The sequence below is a fragment of the Gossypium raimondii genome, chromosome 6 (genome assembly GCF_025698545.1).
Source record: "Gossypium raimondii isolate GPD5lz chromosome 6, ASM2569854v1, whole genome shotgun sequence".
NCBI lineage: Eukaryota > Viridiplantae > Streptophyta > Magnoliopsida > Malvales > Malvaceae > Gossypium > Gossypium raimondii.
The window spans coordinates 41,812,633-41,833,314 of NC_068570.1; the positions used below are offsets into that span (position 1 = coordinate 41,812,633).

Genomic DNA, 20,682 nt, shown 5'->3' on the forward strand with positions numbered 1-20,682 from the left:
ATTAGACACATTAATTTAAAATGATTTTATAATTTAACAAATTAATTAATTTTTATTTTCTAAAGGTTTGCAATTCTAGAAACATGTAACTTAATAACGTACACTTGGGAGTTTACTGGAAAATTGATATAATTTAACTTATTCATCATAATCAATTACTTTGTTTTGAATTAACTATACTATGTTTTCCATTGTATCCTACAACCTTTTTAATTATTTATTAGAAGTGCCTCGCATAAACATATCACGGTTCCTCTGAGAGAATTTAACGTAAAGTCTAAAACCCACTCATCCATATCAATTCCAAACCATGGCAAATCTCATCGTTGGTTCCAATAAAAGCTATAGTTTACTGTTTAAATATTGCTCTGGTCATTGGTTAGATTTGAAGGGGAAAAAAGAAAGAACCAAAAAGCCAAAAAAAATCCGACCAAAACCTTCCTTTCTTTAACCTTGACTTCTTGTCTGTATTTCCTCTCTCCTTTTAGGGTGCAAATAAGTTGGCGAGCATTTAATAATACCCATCTTTTCTGTGACAAACACAAGGCAATTCATAGCTACTGATAAGCTCCTCCTTAGCCCTTTGTTTGTAAACATGAGGCCAAAGATCTATCAGTTTGGAGACTTTATCACGGAGTCTTTCGGTGATGGCGGTTGGGGCGCTTCTCTTGCCAACCATTTCTCTCGCACGGTACATATAGTTTATTTTTATTTTTATTTTTATGGGCAGTGTTTGTGTTGTTTTATTTCTATGGTATTGTAGAGATTTTGAGAGTGGGTTTGGTGGTTTAATATTTACAGGTAGATGTGGTGCTGAGAGGGTACAGTGGATACAATAAAAGGTTGGCGTTGAAGATAGTTGATAGGGTATTTCCAGGGGCGGAAAGCTCTGGTGCGGCGGCGCCACTTGCAGTAACGGTGTTCTTTGGAGCTAACGACGCTTGCCTTCCCGATAGATACGGTGCTTTCCAACACGTGCCGCTTGATGAGTACAAGCGGAATCTCCACTCTATCGTCGCCTCTCTCAAGGTCAAGCTTCCTTCACCTCTTTAATCTACACTACTACAAAATTTGCTAACACTTATCCATAAAATCTGAACAGTTTCCTTGGGTATAATTAATCCGAAATAATATTTTTAGAGGAGAAATATTAAAATAATATTCAATAAAATTATAAAAATTTTCCTATTATCTATAGTGACTAGAATTAAAACCGTCACTTGTCATCGTAGATATCTCCATCACTATTATATTTGTGGCAACTTATACGAAATCATCATAATTATTCAATATTTTTGTGATCAAATTTTTGACACAAATTTTAAGCAATTGTGATAAAAATAAATGGTCATAGGTATTCAATTTTTTTTACCAAAGTTTCGATACTAAAATTATAAATAACTGTGACAAAATTGAATCATCAAAATTATTAAATTTTTTGTAATTAAAACGCAATATCCTCCTATTTAGGGTCTGTTTGATTGACGGAATTGATTTTTTGGAAAATCATTTTCAACTTTTCCAGTGTTTGATTGGCAGAAAATATTTTCCATTTGGAAAATGAACTCCAAAACAAGGGAAAATGGGTTACATTTTAGGGAAAATGTCTTACCCTTTCAATTTCCGTAAGACATTTTCCGTGCTCTCCTCTCTATCGCCTCCTTCATTCCTTCCTTCATTTCCGGTAGAAAAATGCTTCTATTTATCGATTTTCCAAGAACTTGTTTTTTAATTATTCAATACTTGTTTTTTAACACAATTACAAATAATTTATTTGATATTAGTTTTTTCAATTTATAACGATTAATATTGTAGCTTAATAATTGAGTATTATTATAAATAAATTATTGCAATATATGTAAAAATAATTTAAAATATAAAATTTATTAATATATATTAATATATGTAAAAAAACTTTTCCAAAAATATTTTCAAAAAATCCAAGCAAAGAAAATATTTTACATGATTCAATCAAACACCGTAAAATATTTTCCAAAAATCATTTTACGTAAAAGTAAAACATTTTCTAGAAATCATTTTACGGAAAATATTTTCTTGGCAATCAAACAGACCCTTAATCTTTTTAAAACCATTTATTATTATTTTTAAAAAGACTAAATAGGAGGATATTGCATTTTAACTTACTAGAGCACACGTCCTCCTACATTGCCAACAATATCCATACCAATCGAGCTAAGACTCAATCGACAACTGTCCCAACTTATTATAATTTTTTTTCAAAATATATAAAATAATAAACTTAATTCAATATATATCAAAGATAATTTTTTAAATTAAATTATAAATTATTTTGAAATACTTTTTTAGTTGTAATAATAATTAGAAATTTTATCATATTCAGATATGTGTGGAAACCACATATTTAGAACATATGTGTGGTTTTAAAAATAACATCCAATAAACAATAAAACGTATGGTTTGAAACTAATAATAATCACAACGTATATGCAAAATGTATGAAATTAAAATAAAAGAAAATTAGTTTAAATTGGGAGTGAAAAATTAAATAAGTAAATACATTTATTAAAAAAGATAAATACATTTGGTTAATGCAATTCAATTACTTTCTAACTTGTATAGCCATTTTTTCTATAGCTTGTTAATTAAAATGTCATCATGTTAGAAAGCATTAAAATATGTCATAAGTCCTTGTACTCTTCAAAATTTAGAACTTAGTCTTTATAATTTTATTTCAAGAGTTTAGTCCTACTTTTCAGATTTTAAATTTCAAGTTCAATTGTTAACAATGTTAAAATTATTTTGTTAAAATTAAGTACATTACAAGGTTTTTTTTTTTAGTTATATGACTACCAAGTGATTTTTTTCCATTTCAAAGTATCACATTAATAAATTTAACAAAAATAAATTGCATTAACAACAATACCTAAATTTTGAAAATTGAAAAATAGAGGACTGATTTCCCAAAAATAAAAGTACTATGGTTAAATTCTAAATTTGTGAAGATTACATGAACTTATGACATATCTTAACCTTTAACATATTATCAAAATGTTATCATGTTCGTGAAAGAAAAATTCAACATTAAAAATAGAGTTATAAAATGTTTATTTAACAATTGAATCATAGGTAGAGCGGTAATTTATTTAAAACAAATTCCCATTAATCTTGAATTGACTTGTGACACTAAGCTATGTAACAAATGAATCATATGTAAAGTTCAGATTTTATGCATGTTAATAATATGGGTTCAAATCTCACCATTTGCAAGTTTTTATTGGTTTCATTAAAAAGTAAAAGGAGAAAAGTACCTAGTAATAATATAACTTATTTCAAATATGTAAGGGTAGTTTAATAATTTTCAAACCGAGTTGATATCTAATCGACTCATGACTCCAACTCAATTAGGGGTTTAAATAATAACATAGATACAAATGATGAAATAGGATGTGTATTAATATTAGCAGTTTTTATAGTGAAAAAATTGTATGGTCGCAATAATAATTAATAATAGTGACATGATATGTTATCACTATTACATCAGTTCTCAAGAAAAAAACTTGAAGGCAATTCGTATGGCCACAATAATAATTAATAATAGTGACTTTATATGATGTCACTATTACATCATTCTCGAGGAAAAAAGAATTTGGAGGTAATTTGAACATTTCGTAAGTGACAAATTGGTATTGACAAATAGATTTGGTCACAAATATAAATTTATAGTGGCGATTTACTTGTGAAGTAATTTAAACGATCATAATTACATCACTATAAAAATAAAATTATAGTGAAAAATTATCATTATAATAATGATTAATAATAGTGATTACTAGATATGTTATTACTATTACAATTATTTAGTAACAATTATACACTTATAGTTATGATTTACTTGTGAAGTAATTAAATATTAATAATAGTGACTATACATATGTTGTCACTATTATATAATTACTTGGGGAGAAAACTTCGTGTTGATATTTAACGTTTCATTACTGACAAATTGATAGTGACCAACGAATTTGGAAACAATTTTACACTTGTAGTGGCTATTTATTTGTGATATAAATTTATATTATGACAATTACATCATTATAAAAAGTAAACTTTATGGCAACGAAATATTTTATTATCACAGTAATGGTTAATAGTAGTGAATATTATATTTGTCACTGTTGCACCATTTCTTGGGAAATAGAACTTCACGCCAATATTAGCATTTCTTAAGTGATGAATTGATAGTGAGCAACATATACACTTATAGTGACAATTTTACTTGTGACATAATTTAAATTGTCACAACTATTGTTGTAATAATGAATCACAATTGTTCATTTTACTAGTGTCACAAATAATCAACTATTTGTGATGAAAATCTTTATTGCCACAACTATATCAATACTAAAAATCTTAATTGTTGTAGTGTCTCCTTTTATTTATAATATGATTGTAATCGGTCTAAATTGCCCGGCCCATATATAAATAAATAAAATCAAATACCAAATGAAAATTCAAACTCCCAAATATAGTCCAATTACATTAAAATTGCCAGCCCAAATTCAAACCCGATTACAAGCCCAAATACACCAAGACCCAATCTAAAACCCAAACCCAATTACAGAGGCCCAATACCTAGCCCTAGACCACGAAACAGAAACTCTAGAAGATCCAAGCGCCGCCCGCCTCCGAAGCGTCTTTGCGCCTCACATGAAAAGGTCCCCTCCGAGCTTGTACCTGCACAACAAAAATGACAACAAGCAAGAAAAATAGAAAATCTCAAATCAAAGGCAAATAATGCATTTAAAGTTAGATTTTTTTTACATTTTCCTTTTTCCATTATCTACTATAAAAAGCAAACTTGATTGTAAAAAGAGGGGATCGAAAGTTGACAAAATGAAAATTCGAAAGCAATAAAAATCACAGTTCTTTTTTTAAGGTGATTGGATTTTTTTCTCTTTTTTGTTTCTTCGATTATTTTGGTTGATGCTTGTTTATTGTTTAAGAAAAGAAACACACACAAAAAAAGGGGACGAGGGTTTACCTTATATCGGTGCCATCGAATCCCCGTCGCTTCGTCGCAATCGAAGTTTGAATGGAGATTTGGGGGCATGAGAACGGCGGTTGAGGTTAGGGTCGAAACCCTAGCAAAGGAAAAAGAAGCAGCCATTATTAAAAAAAAATGGGCTACTAATGGTTTTTTTTAGGAAATTTTTGTTTAAATAACATTACAATACGACGTTGTTTTGAACTAGGGTTCCTAATATCAAAACAACGCCGTTTAGTGGCCATGATCCGCGCGGTGACCCAACTCATGGAAAGATCTGTGAGTTTCTGTCATTTGGGTTATTTGCGCATACGACCCCTCCTCCTTTCAGACACATTTCGATTTTTTTTATTGTTTTATTTCCTTTTAAATTTAATCATGCATTTGATTTTTGATTCAATTTAGTCCATGCTAAAGTGCTGCGTTTTGTGGCGAGGGAATATTCCCTACTTGGCCCTCATGTAATACGCATATTGCATTTTGATCATTCTTTTTTGTTTTTAATTTCATTTGTTTCTTGGTAATTCTGTTTTAGTTACGATTTAATCTTTTTTTGTTATTTGTGTTTTTTTCATTAATTAGTTTAATATTGTTATTATTATTGCTATTAATACTATTATTATTATTATATATATATATTAATTTATTTAACTCTTTATATACATTATTTTATTCCATTATGTACTTGTATTTTAAATTTTTATATTATTGTCATATATTATTATTTAATTTCATAATGTATAATTTTATATTTTTACGTTTAATCCAATATTTTAATGGTTTTATTTTATAATAGTTTTTAAAAAAATGCATTTATATATACTTCTATGCTTTAAAGTTTTATTTATACGTACATATAACTTATTTCTTTAAAAAGATCCTATTTTAATATATTTAGCTTATTTTAACTTTTACATATAGTATTATATATAATATAATTTATATTAAGTTTTCACTCCATATGTATTAGTTTTAAAATTAATATATGTATATTGTGTTATGTACTTTGATTTTTCTCCTTATAATATTTACTTAAAAATGCTTTTAGATACCATTATTTTATGTAGTGTTCATTTTTAACTATATTTTCGATTTATTTCAAACTTACATATATGTATATATTATTTGTTTTAAGGTATAATTTATTGATTATGATTTCTCCTCTTGCTATTAATTTTTCTTTTAGTGTATCTTTTAAATTTGATTATTAATTCATTAAATTTTGAATGTTGATATTGATATTGGCATAATGTATGATTGAGATTATTGTTGCTATGCTTGTTTGTATTTATTTATTGATTATTTGTTACTCACTAGTGTATGTTATTTACAAATTATCCTTTACGTTGTCCATTATCATTCACTCGCATTTTATTTCGTTTAAAAGGTTGCATTTGGTTTAAATATTGAAATCATTTTATCCATAAATTTTTAAATACTCGGTATCTAAGATTCTCAAGAGGATTGTGCCCTAACTTGCTAGGCTTCAATTTTCCTTGTTGAATTTAAGTAACCGAATATCCCTTTTTCAATTTAAATGTAAATATTCCAAAATTAAAGCTTATCTCGAGGATTCAAAACGTGGTGTCCTAACTCATTGGATATGACATTTTACTATCTCGAGACGAGGTTTTTTAATAAAGGCAAATTCATGTTGTCATAGGAACTTCAAAGAATCGTACCCTAACTTACGGGGTTTCGATTTTTTCATTGAAGCAAGATGACCAAATTTTTAATTTTCAAAATAATAAATTTCAATAAAGATTTTTAAAAGGGGAATCGCTTTAATTTTTTTTTTGATATTTGACCTTAAGACATTAAATAATCAATTAGGTACCAATTTTGGGCGTTACGGGGGTGCTAATCCTTCCTCGTACGTAACTGACTCCCGAAGCCATTTTTTTTAAAAACTTGTAGACCAAAATTATTTTTTTAAAGTGATCCAATTACACCTCAATAAAGGATCGGTGGCGACTCCAATTTATATTTTTTTAGTCGACTCTATCTTTTTTCAAAAATGGTTTCAACAATGATAATTGCTTTATATATATTTAGGTCAACAGATATATAAATTAACAAGTTCCACAAAAATATAAGATAAGTATTTTATACATCTTTAATGAAATTTAAAAATCTCATCAAATAATTATTTTAAAATGATAGATAAATAAATAAATAAATAAATGAGATGTGGGTAATATTTTAACTCACTCGTGAATTTTATTTTATTTTAAAAGTAACCTCATCTAGTAATAATACAAAATAATATTACAATTCATAAATTTATTTATCAAAATATGCAATTTTTTACTTGAAAATGATATTATATTATATATATATATAATGATTACTTCTATTAAAACTCTTAACCTTTAAATTGGAGAAAAATTATGTTTAAGCATATCTAAATTTACGTGTTTGAATTCACGTTCTTCTTATTGCAATAACAACAATACCGATCAAATTAAAACTCGATCGGTTACTTTAAAAATAGGTCAACCTCTTTTATTATTATTATTTTTTAGAATGCACACACCTGAACATACATTTTAAAATATGATTTTCTAAACAACTTTTAGACATACTTTCAGAAAAGGAAGTTATAGCCTGTATAATTTTGGCGATTATTGCTTGAAGCACTTCTTTGTTTATTAATTATTATGTATTTTATACATATATATATTAATTCTAGGTTTTCTAGTATATTTCGTTGATAAGTTATTTATGAATCTTATTAAAAGAAAGTAATAGTATACGTGAATAAATATCATAAACAAAATTTCTTTTGATAAATTATATTAATCGTATTAGTTTACTGAATTTTCAAGCTAGGATTGGAATTTGGGCCGTGGGATTGTGCTACCCTTTGTTTTCTTGTGTGTGTTCTATTTTTAAATTATTTAAAAACCCTATAAGTAAGGTTGAAGGGATGATATATATTTTAATTTTTTATATATTATCGTAAACTTATACATCACCCTTTTAACTTTGTGAAATCTAAATACTATGGAATATTTCTTCTCTTTTATATGATTTTAATATTGGGAATGCACATGGCTTATGTCACCCTTTATTATTTGGTAGAAAGCATGGTGAGCCTTAGGCATTTTGGTTGGGAAAGTGGATCTCCGGATATCCAAAAAGTAAGAGATGAAGGGTGGGTGGGTAAGGCCCAGTTGTCGCTATTCTTGTTCGCCACTTGGCTATTATGAATATCCCTTGTTTAATTTCCTTTTAAATTACTGCCTATAGGCTATACCCAGCTACTAGTCTAAATTTCTATTAGGATTGGTACCTTTGTTCGGTCAAAGAAAGGCAATAATTTCTGGAGATCCAAAGATCACTTTAGGGAAACGTTTTTAAATTTAATAGATACTTAATATCATGGGCATAAGGGCTAGTAGATGGGGTTGCAGTTATAGTGGTCCTTCTCTTGGTTGGATTGGAAGTCTCTTGTGTGCATGCATATATTTCTAGAACGTTTATGCTGAGAAAAATATTCATACGCCCTTTGTGATTATGGTTCCACTTTTGTGCCTCTCGAGAAGTAAAGTTGGGCCATTGATATAAAGGATTATATGATGGGAAGCCACCAGAGTTGAATATTTTAATTTGCTTTCAATGATTATGAAAGAAGGTAAGTTTACTTATCAAGCATTACAGCCTTTTTCCATTTGTTTTTAGTTTCTTTTTCAATGTTAGGTACTTGGATTATTTAGCGGATTAGCTTTCTAAATCAAACATATGGCTGCTCAACAAATCATTTATGTGGGAACAGTTTATATAATCTCTTGTATTTACATTTTCTTTTTCGTCCTTCTAGGCCAAAATTATGAGGGTATACAGCAGGTTATCATGGATTTCATATAATATATAGTATATAAATATATATTTTATATATATTATTTGCTGGTCCTGCTCATAGACTGTGCTCTTCTATTTTCTGGTCTCAGAAGCGGTGGCCAAGTACTTTGATTCTCCTAATTACACCTCCTCCAATTGATGAAGTTCAACGCATTAGGTATTGTTCAACATTTTCTATTTACTTTGGCCTTTTACATTCCATTGCGCCTTATGATCTCTATTATACATGCTTAAACTGGTGTTAAACCGTAGACATCCTTACGTTGAGAATCCATTGGGTTTGCCGGAGAGGACAAATGAAGCTGCCGGGGCTTTTGCCAAGGCATGTGTTGAAACTGCTGGAGAATGTGGAATTTCAGTGGTAGATCTCTGGACCAGGATGCAGCACTATCCTGATTGGCGCAATGCTTTTCTTAGGTATCTCACACTTTTCGGGTTTTAATAATTTAGAATTCTACTTTTCATGCACATATATATATATATATATATATGAATTTTGTTGAAATAACACAATCACATATCTAAAAAATATAAGATTGTGGAGAGTTTATTATTATAAATAGGGGTTGCTTCTTGATGTCCACGAAACTAACTAAAAATACGACTAAGGCAAATGCACCTATCGATAAATAGTATAGTTATGGTGAGCAAAGATATTGTTCCCACGAGGACTAAAAGTACTAGTAATTACCGTCTTTCTATTATTTAATCGACAAATTGAAGTGATTGAGTTAAACTAAAATTAACTAAATTAATTAAATAAGAACTCAATAAAGAACAAATCATCGAAATAACCGAATAATAACCAAGAAGGGAAACAATACTCAGGAAATAATCCACCTAGACCGCGTCAGTCATTATCAATTTGAATTAAACAATTTATTCACTTAATATCTTGATCTGTAGAAATCCCTAAATTATGCTAATATCTCTCTTCAAGACTAAAAGCAACTGACTCTAGGTTGATTAATTGAAATTTCTTTCTAATTAAAACCCCTATTATCGCATTAACTCGATCTATGAGTTCCCCCATTATATTTGACTCTAATCTGGTAGATTTATGTTGTCCTATTTCTAGAATTGCATGCAACTCCACTCAATTATGCTAGATTTACTCTTAAATAGGGTCTATTCCTCCTTTGAATTAAGCACATCAAATATGAAATAATAATCCAAAAATATTAAATCAAGAATTAAGCACACATAGCTGAGAACAAGATTCAAGTATTTATTGCGTAAAACAGAAATCAAAAGAAAAAATTTATCATAGGGTTCATCTCCCATAGGTATTTAGAAAATTAGTTCATAATCGCGAATAAAAACATCTTAAATTCAGTATAACCACAAGAAATAATTAACTTTCCTTTTTCGCTCATGACTGATTCGAATTTTGGAGCCAGAGCTCCTTTATTGTACCGTAGGGAAAAATAATTTTTACCACGTAAGGACCTGACCATCTCGATTTTAGCTTTCCTAGAAACAATTCGAGCCTTGAATTATATAAAAGCACTCGATCTCCAACTGTGAATTGTGAATTGTTTGGGCTGCTTTAAATGAGCATCGTAGCATTTTTTTGTTGCTTCTTCGTATAATTTTGAGTTATTGTAAGCATTTGCTTGCCATTCATCAAACTCATTTAGTTGCAACAGTCTCTTATCATCTGCAAGTTTAGGATCGAAATTTAGAGATTTTATTGCCCAAAATGCTTTATTTCGAGTTCTAGTGGTATGTGACAACTCTTCCCATGAACAAGTTTGTAGGGGGATGTTCCTATGGTGTTTTCTACGCAGTCCCATAAGCCCAAAAAGCATCATTTAAATTTAAAGCCCAATCCTTCCTATTTGTCTCTATAGTTTTTTTTAGGATGCGTTTCAATTCGCGGTTCAACACTTCAACTTGCCCACTAGCTTGAGGATGATAAGGGGTAGCTGTTCTATAATATATCGTATTTCTTAAGAATCTTATAAAATTGAGTGTTACAGAAATGTGTACCCTTATCGCAAATGATTGCTTGAGGTGTTCCATAACGAGTGAACAGTTTCTTAATAAATCTAACGACCACCCCAACATCATTAGTTTGTAAAGCTTGTGCTTGAACCCATTTTGATACATAATCGACCGCTACCAATATGTATTTATTACCATAAAAACTAAGAAACAGTCCCATGAAATCAATACCCTAAATGTAAAAAATTTCACAAGAAAGCATGTAAGTTTGAGGCACTTCATCAGGTTTGGAAATATTACTTGTTCTCTAGAATCTATCATAATAAGCAACATACCTGTTAGCATCTTTGAATAGCGTGGGCCAATAAAAACCTAATTCAAGTGCTTTATGTGCTATCCTAATCCCACTGTAATGTCCTCTTGTCGGTCCAAAATGGCAATGGTCCAAAATTTTATTCGCTTCTGGTTTCAAAACACACCTTCAAATTACCTGATCTGCACACACACGAAAAAGAAAAGGATCCTCCCAAAAATAGTTTTTCACATCAGTAAAGAATTGTTTTTTTTATGATGAGTCAACCCTTTTGGGAAAATGTTAGCAACCAAATAATTCGTGAAATTTGCAAACCAAGGGCCTTCAGAATCGGTTACCGCAAAGAGTCGTTCGTCAAGAAATGAGTCATTTATCTCCTTCTCATTAAGGTGCTCAAGATGAGGATTCTTGAGCCTCAAGAGGTGGTCTGTTGCAAGATTTTCAACCCCTTTCTTATCTTTAATTTTCAAATTGAATTCCTGCAATAATAAAATCTACCTTATAAGTCGAGGTTTTGCATCCAATTTTGTCAAAAGGTAGCGAAGAGCAGAGTGGTTAGTGTACACAACAATTTTAGACAGTATTAAATAATGTCTAAATTTATTGAATGCAAAAACCACAGCTAGCAATTCTTTTTCGGTAGAGGTGTAATTCTCTTGTGCGTCTGTCAAAGTCTTGCTAACACAATAAATCGGCTGAAAATGCTAGTCTCTTCGTTGTCCAAAAACTGCACCTACTGCAAAATCACTCGCAGTACATATTAGTTCAAAAGGTAAATTCCCATCAGCTGTGATCATAATTGAGGCATTAATTAAATTTTTTCTTAAGAACATTAAACGCATCTAAACATTCTTGACTGAAATTAAATGGCACATCTTTTTCTAGCAAATTAGTTAACGGCTTAGCCATCTCAGAAAAATCTTTGATAAATCTTCTATAGAACCCAACATGTCCTAAGAAACTTCTAATAGCCTTAACTGAATTAGGGGGTAACTTTTTGAAGGTTTCAATTTTTTCTTTATCAACCTCAATCCCTTTACTAGAAATTTTATGGCCCAAAACAGTCCCTTCTTGAACCACGAAGTGACATTTTCCCCAATTAAGTACAATGTTCTCTTCCTCACATCTCATCAAAACACGTTTTAAATTATTAAGGCAATGATGAAAAGAATTATCGAATATCGAGAAGTCATTCGTAAATACCTTCATAATATATTCTACGAGTTCATCAAAGATGGCTAACATGAAACGCTGAAAAGTAGCAAGAGCATTACATAATCTAAAAGGCATTCTTTGGTAAGCAAACATACCATATGGACATGTAAATGCCATTTTCTTTTGATCCTCCAAAGCTATTAGAATTTGGAAGTAGCTAGAAAGCCTATCTAGGAAGCAATAATACATGTGACCAGATAATCTCTCCAACATTTGATTCAGAAATGGTAGAGGAAAATGGTCTTTCCTTGTAGCATCGTTTAACTTCCTATAATCAATACAAACTCTGCATCCCGTGACTATTCTTATTGGAATCAACTTATTCTTATCATTAGCCACAATAGTCATGCCTCCCTTTTTAGGAACAACTTGCATAAGACTAACCCAAGTACTATAAAAAATAGGATAAATAACTCCAGCATCTAGAAGTTTAATTACCTCAGCCTTGACAACTTTCTTGATGTTGGGATTTAACCTCCTTTGAGCTTGCACACATGGCTTATACTCATCTTCCATTAAAATTTTATGGGTGAAAAAAGGACTGATCCCTTTAATGTTTGAAATTTTCTAGGTTATAGCTCTTTTGTGTTCCTTTAACACTTGCAGTAACTCTTTTTTCTCATTCCGCTTTAAATTCGAAACAATAATCACCGATAATGTAGAATCGTTTCCAAGGAATGCATACTCCAAATGATTTGGCAATTGTTTCAGTTCCAACTTGAGTGGTTCTTCAATAGAGGGCTTCAATTTCAGTTCTTTACTTACCTTAATGGTCTCATAATTTTTTTTGTCTCAGTGGAGACTCATTAGTATCTAGATCAATTCCCATCATGTTTATCACAGCATTATCTCTATCGACCTCCTCTCATTGAACAAGACACAGTTCCAATATGTCCTTATGAATAATTTCTTGCAAAGAATCCTGAATAGCATGATCAATATAATCAATAAAATAACAGGAATCATCTTGCTCTCTAGAAAATCGCATGACATCATAAATTTGAAAAATGATCTCATCATCACCCACCCTAAGCACAAGTTTATCATTACCCATATTAATAATAGCTCTAACTGTGGCTGAAAAGGGTAGACATAAAATTAAAGGTAACTTAACGTCTTCATTCATGACAAGTATAACAAAATCAATAGCGAATATGAATTTATCTACATTAACAAGTACATCTTCAGTAATACCCCTAGGATATTTAACAGATCTATCAGCTAATTGAATACTCATCCTAGTGGGTTTTGGTTCCCCAAGACCAAGTTGCTTCAACATTTTATAGTTAATACTAGCACCCAAAACAGCCAATGCTTTTTCAATGTTAAAACTACCAATAAAACAAGGAATAGTAACACTTCCTAGATCTTATAGCTTGGTAGGCAGTTTATTTTGGAGAATGGCTAAACACTCCCCATTGAGTTCCACAGTGGATAGCTCGTCAAACTTTTTTTTATTTGTTAAAAGCTCCTTTAAAAAGTTTGCATATGTGGGCATCTATGAAAGAGCTTCAAAAAAAGGTAAGTTAATATGTAATTGTTTAAAAAGTTCAAGAAATCTACCAAATTATTCATCAATGCGGTCTTTCTTCAACTTTGCTGGGTATAGTATTGGTGGTTTGTATTCTTTAAGTACCGATGTTTAAATTTTTTCAGTTTTTGCCACTCCATCATCTTTCTCATCAGTTTCTTATTTCAGCTTCTTTTCGGTTTCAGAAAACTCCTTTCCATTCTTCAATGTAACTGCCTTCATATGCTCTTTTGTGTTGGGCTCAGTGTTATTATGTAAGCTCCATTGCTGTCTTTTCGAAACTAGTTTAGCAAGTTGCTAAATCTAATTTTCGAGCCCATGAATTGATGCTTGTTGATTTTTCAAAGCTGTCTCAGTGTTTTGAAATTAAGTTTCTGACACCGAAATAAATTTGGCTAACATCTCTTCAAGGTTTGGTTTTTTTTTCTAACTGATAAGATTGTTGAAAACTTGGAAGGGGTCATGACCTTTGATTTCCTTGACCACTCCATGAGAAATTTAGATGGTTCCTCCAACCTGCATTATACGTAATGCTATAGGGATTATTTTGAGATCTAGAATTATTACCCATAAAGTTGACTTGCTCATGCTCCATGTTAGACTTGAAGCGTGAATATTCTGAATTAACCATCCCTGCTTCATTCGTATCGCACTAAATCACCAGATTCACCTGTTTAGACAAATTTAAACCATTAATTTTCTTACCAAAAGCTTCAACCTGGTTAGTTAGCATAAAAATTGCATCAATATCAAAAACTCTGGCTGCCTTAACAGGTTTTACTCTGGTAAATTGCAACTGATAATTATTTAGTGCTATATCCTCAATAAATTCTTGAGTTCCCTTAGGTGTTTTGTTATTTAAAGTTCCTCCAGCTCTGCATCAATCTTCTGTCTAGTCGAGGGGTTCAAACCATTGTAAAAAGTTTGTACTTGGAGCCACAAAGGTAATCCATGGTGAGGACACCTTTTTAACAAATCCTTGAATATCTTCCATTTATCATAAAAAGTCTCAATATCAAACTGAACAAAAGAAGAGATATCATACCTCAACTTAGCTATGTTAGCCGGTGGAAAATATTTTAACAAAAACTTTTCAATCATCTACGCCCAAGTAGTGATAGAACCTCGTGGTAAAGAGCTTAACCACTATTTTTCCTTGCTCCTCAATGAGAATGGGAACAACGATAAGCGTATGGCATCATCAGTAATGCCATTGATCTTGAAAGTGTCACAAATCTCCAAAAAGTTAGCCAAATGAGCATTTGGATCTTCATCTTGGAAACCATCAAACTGAACATATTGTTGCACCATATGAATTGTGTTTAGTTTGATCTCAAAGGTGTTTGCATTAACAGTCGGCCTAACAATACTCGATTCAATTCCAATCAGAGTGGGCTTAGTATAATCACACATATAGCGAGGGGCATGACCTACAGGAGGTAGCTAATTATTTTGATTATCACCCATCTCCACAGTAATATTCTTTTCCTCGTGATCGCCTATGTTGATTTTGCATTATTTCTCTAACCTTTTTTACGATTTATACGAATAGTTCTTTCAATCTCATTATAAAAAAAATTATTGGTTCCAACAGGTTTTCTCTAGTCATAAACCAAAAGAACCTGTCAAAATCAAAGAAATGAATATATTAAAATATAAAAATTAAATTAAAAACAAATAAAATAAAAAATTACTAAATTAGTATAAATAAAGTTTTCTTAATATTTCAGTCCCCGACAATGGCACAAAACACTTGATGTCCACGAAACCAACTAAAAATACGAAAAAGGTAGGTGCACTTATTGATAAATAGTATAGCTATGATGAACAAAGATATCGTTCCCACGAGGACTAAAAGTACTAGTAATTGCCGTCTTTCTATTATTTAACTAACAAATTGAAGTAATTGAATTAAACTAAAATTAACTAAATTATTAACTAAGAACTTGACAAAGAACAAATTAGGGAAATAATCGAATAATAATCAAGAAGTGAAACAATACCCAGGAAAGAATCCACCCAAACTGCATCTGTCATTATCAATCTGAATTAAAAAAATTATTCACTTAATATCTTGATCTGTAGAAATCCCTAAATATGCTAATATCTCTCTTCAAGACTAAAAGCAACTGACTCTATGTTGATTAATGAAATTTCTTTCTAATTAAAACCCCTATTATCACATTAACTCAATTTATGAATTCCCCTATTAGATTTGACTATAATCTGGTAGATTTATGTTGTTCTATTTCTAGGATTGCATGCAACTCCACTCAATTATGTTATATCTACTCTTGAACAAGGTCTATTCCTCCTTTGAATTAAGCACATTAAATATGAAATAATAGTATGAAAATATTAAATAAAGAATTAAACACACATAACTGAGAAGAAGATTCAAGTATTTATTTTGTAAAACAGAAATCAAAAGATAGAATTCATCATAGGGTTCATCTCCCCTAGGTATTTAGAAAATTAGTTCATAATCGCGAATATAAACATCTCAAAGTCAGTATAACCACAAGAAATAAAAGAGAACTTCAATCTTGATGAAAATCTACTTCCGAGTCAGCTTCAATGGTGTTTTTCGAGTTGTTTCCTTCAAAATTCTCTAACGGATCTCTTTCCTCTTCTTGTATTTGGTATTTATAGGTCTTGCATTTTTTTCGCAAAATCCACACGGTCTAGCACATTGTCATGTGTCAACCCGTATGGCTCACACAAACATCTGTCCAGCCCGTGTGGCTCTTGAAATCTTCTCCAATTGTTTGATTTTTGTTTCGTTTTCACTCGATTTGCTCCCAAATGCTCTCCTAAGTATAGAAACATGGCTTTAAAGGATTAGGATAATAAAATTCACCATTTTTCATTGATTAATCTCCCAAAAGCGCATTAAGAATGATATTAACATATGTTATTTTTGACACTTATCATTTCTCCACCTTTAAATCATCCCAAAATTTGTTATTTTCTTCATAAGGAAATTTTCTCTTCTTCTTATTTGCAGTGAAATACATTTGGTAGTGTCTGAAGACGTAGGCGTAATTTACAAAACGTCGTTAAATTTTTGGTGTTCTTTATTGTTTTTATTTATTTTTCAATATTTTGTAGGATATAATTGTAGTGATATAGTGTGCTATTAAATTACATTGTAGGGAGATTCTATATAATAGGTTGGGTTTTAATTGGGACCATTTATGACGCTTCCAATCATTCATGACAATTAAAGTTAGTGTGATTTTCTAGTACAATAATTTACTCTTTTTTATCCTATTCGCACAACAAGTGGTATTAGAGTCAAAGGTTATTCAAAATATGTTTTGTGGTTGCAATTTAAACTGATCATCCACATCAGAAAATATTTCCTTTAGCATATTGAAAGATTATGACTGAAATGGTGAACAATCTAAGAGGATCCACATCAACAACTCCAACATCATCTATATGGATGAGACTGGCAGTGGAATCTTCAATGGCATGGGCCAATTCATTATGTGGCAAAGTAAGGTTCTAGATATTCTCTTTTAGCAAGGTCTACACATTGTTGAAAGAAAACCAGATGATGCGGAGGAGAAAGATTGGAAGATTATTAATCGTTTGGCATGTGGTACAATTCAACCGTGCCTTTTTTGAGAGCAAAGGTATGCTTTCTCAGAGGAGACTTTTGTAAATAACTTGTGGTCAGCATTAGAAGAAAGTTTTTTGAAGAAAAATAGTCAAAATAAGCTCCATATGGAAAAAAAGGTTGTTTCGCTTCACTTGTATTCCGACTACCACTATGAATTATCACATCACCAGTTTTAATAAATAAATCATTGATCTGGTGAATGTGGATGAGACTTTGAAAGATGAAGATTTAGCTTTAATGTTGTTGAGGTCACTTCCTGAGGAGTTTGAGTTCCTCGAAACTACTCTACTTCATAGAAAGGTTAATGTATCTCTTAGTGAAGCGTTAAGAGATTTTCTTAACTGGAAAAAGATGATGGAAAATCAAACGGGTAAAAGGATCAACCACTTTCGCATAGAAAATGGTGGAAAGTATAGAAGTGATCCATTTGCATAAAATTGTGAAGATGAGGGCATCATTAGACACTTCACTGTCAAATCTACACCACAACAAAATGGGGTGGCAAAATGCATGAATCAAATGTTGCTGGAGAAAGTTTGATGTATGATATCTAATGATGGATTGGGTAGAGAGTTTTGAGCTAAGGATATGACATAGGCATATCGTCTCATTAATTGCCTACCATATATGTAACATCCTCTACTCTACACGGGTCACCAAAATCAGATATCAGAGGTTACAACACATATACACTTAGCAAAAATTTTACATCTGGCGTATAACCATTCTAAAACATACTTATTATTTATATACTTACAATTCTTAATACAAAAGTTTAATATTATAAAATATTTAAAATTTACATCAGACTTTCAAACAGCATAAAATGTTACAACTTAAAAACTTTGCTAGAAACAGACTCTACATGGCATAATGACTAAACGTCATGCCTCTATTGAGCCTTCTGTATGCATAACACCATAACTCGAACTACCACCTTGGTGTAATCTTATCTTGGTCCATTTTGGCACAACCACTCTTAAATTAAAATCTGTATCAGAAATAGACACTTGTAATTTTCAACGAACTTAGTGAGTTTTAACTCAGATTAGCTTGAAATATCTGTTATTTATTTTCTCATCTTGAATATTCTGGATTTCCTTTCTATCTTCAGCGGATACTTTTCCAATATCGGTGCATACTTATATGCCAACTTTCATACTTGATTATCTTATACATAATTCACTTCATATGCGGATTAAAAAATTCACTACTTAATATGGATCTCATTTCCTTTACAATAAGCATATACATTTATCATAAGAATACCAATATAAAACTTACCTTAGGTGGATTTCCAGTCAAACGAATGTAGACTTTTCCTAGGTTGGGGTACTCATAGATGTTATTCTTGGCGAACACTTATACTAAATAATCTTTAAGACGGGCTTCATATCAATCCAATCTTAAACGAGTTCTCATAATGAATTTAGCAACTATCAAAACACTAGCCAGATCAGATCTTGAAACAACCCAACTCACACATTATTCTAACGGAGGCAACATTCTAAGTCAACTAGGAAATCCCAGATAATCATATTACATGTCATAGGAACAACAAGGTTGACAGATAACTTAAACTTTAGATAACCTTTTCTCTACAGTAGGAAACACTCAGATTTGGTGAATACCAAATAACTCAGATTACTTCCTTACACAGTATAAGCAAATTCAGATCTGACAACTCTTTGACTACTCATGATTTCGAATACGCCAAATTACCTGTACTGACAGCCTACTATGGCGGATTCACCCTTCAGGAACACTACTAATAACTTTATCCATGTAACGTCCAAACCCGATCAGATGTTACTACTCAAGTACATATGCAGTTCACTCAATCATACCCATTTACATTCGATTACAACTATTTTAATTATAAATTTCTCTAAGAAATACATAATATGAATAATACAATAATTTTATTTTAGTATAGATACAGAATTTATTTACAACTATAATTGAATAGATGTTCTGGTCAATTACAATTATTCCATGTAAAAGACTCATATAAAATAATTCAAACTTGAACATGGCAACAGACTTGCTCTATATTCATAATAGCTCGATACGTCGCTCCTTTGGCGTAGCCCTGGTGTCGTCCCTTATGGTGTAGACCCAAATTAACATTCTTGTAACATAAAACACATTGGTAAGTTCATGAGAGTTTAGTGAGATAAACACCAAATTACGTGATTTATATTTTTGTATTTCTAATTTGGTAGTTTAGTCTGTCACCATTGTCCTTTGTTCTTCAACTTGTCTCTAGTGAAAACCTTTCTAGGGTGTCATTCTTTATACTCTTGATGTCACCCTTAACTTCTAAAATCATGCCTTACTTTTTACATATTGATACATTACTTACGTTCTTCACTCTACACTATTATGATTCCTTAACCATACCTATTCCAGAGGCCCATATAGACAAAATACTGTTGTTCTTACATTCATACTCTTAAAGACACGTTCTTTAATTATAAAGTTTGATTCTTTCTAGAGAATACCCTTCTTCTTTTAATAATTACAAATATATTACCTTCTATGATTACCTTATTCTACTTACCAGACATAACCTTTACCTAGATTTTCTCTTCAAATCTAATTAACCTATACTTTGAATTCGCTACGTATTTTGGTGCATTCCAGCTTCTTTATTCTTATCTTAAAACTATGTAGGGTTCACCCCAAAAACTCATATGGAGCTTTCCCCAATGGAAACACATTAAATTATCATATCCAAAGTGTAACATGATACTCCACAAGGGCTTTTCTTTTAGGGCTTGTTATACAGACTATTCCTTTAGAGTTCGTCATACATGGTATCCCTTTGGTATTCTTTAAGAACACCATTTCTTTCTTTCAGAGTTCGCTACAGAGCGTTTCCCTCAGATGGTTGCCACAAACGCTTTCCTTTCCTTAGATCGCTACAAAGGCTTCTATCTCATAGATTGCCACAAATGCTTCCATCTCATAGGTTGCCACAAAGACTTCCATTTTCCAGCTTGTTCAGGATAGGGATTTGCCTAAACTCATGTTTCATAAGGTTTGTCCCTCATTGTCTTGGGTCACTAATCAAATGTTTAACATCACAGAAATAATGTTCAAGCATACACTGTCGATAGAAGTATAGTGACAGATGTGAGTTTGTCGGATATCGA

The 20,682-nt window shown here is 31.1% G+C and overlaps 1 protein-coding gene and 1 non-coding gene across 3 annotated transcripts in view; both read left to right on the top strand.

The window, feature by feature from the left end:
* The first annotated feature begins 242 nt into the window (after positions 1 to 242).
* The window catches only part of LOC105774536 (GDSL esterase/lipase At5g45920), a 29,820-nt gene continuing 9,380 nt past the window's right edge, over positions 243 to 20,682 (top strand). Inside the window, exons 1-5 of one of the 2 annotated variants that reach the window (XM_012597065.2) lie at positions 243 to 691; positions 802 to 1,029; positions 8,980 to 9,047; positions 9,143 to 9,307; positions 16,904 to 17,150. In XM_012597065.2, the coding sequence (XP_012452519.1) occupies positions 596 to 691; positions 802 to 1,029; positions 8,980 to 9,047; positions 9,143 to 9,307; positions 16,904 to 17,039 (693 nt within the window). In that variant the 5' untranslated portion in view covers positions 243 to 595 and the 3' untranslated portion in view covers positions 17,040 to 17,150. Of the gene's footprint in view, positions 692 to 801; positions 1,030 to 8,979; positions 9,048 to 9,142; positions 9,308 to 16,903; positions 17,151 to 20,682 lie in introns of those variants that run through there. The other variant, XM_012597064.2, reaches the window with a different exon arrangement.
* Positions 14,843 to 14,949, top strand: LOC128042037 (small nucleolar RNA R71). The gene has a single exon (XR_008197245.1). It is a non-coding gene; the product is annotated as a small nucleolar RNA R71 (small nucleolar RNA).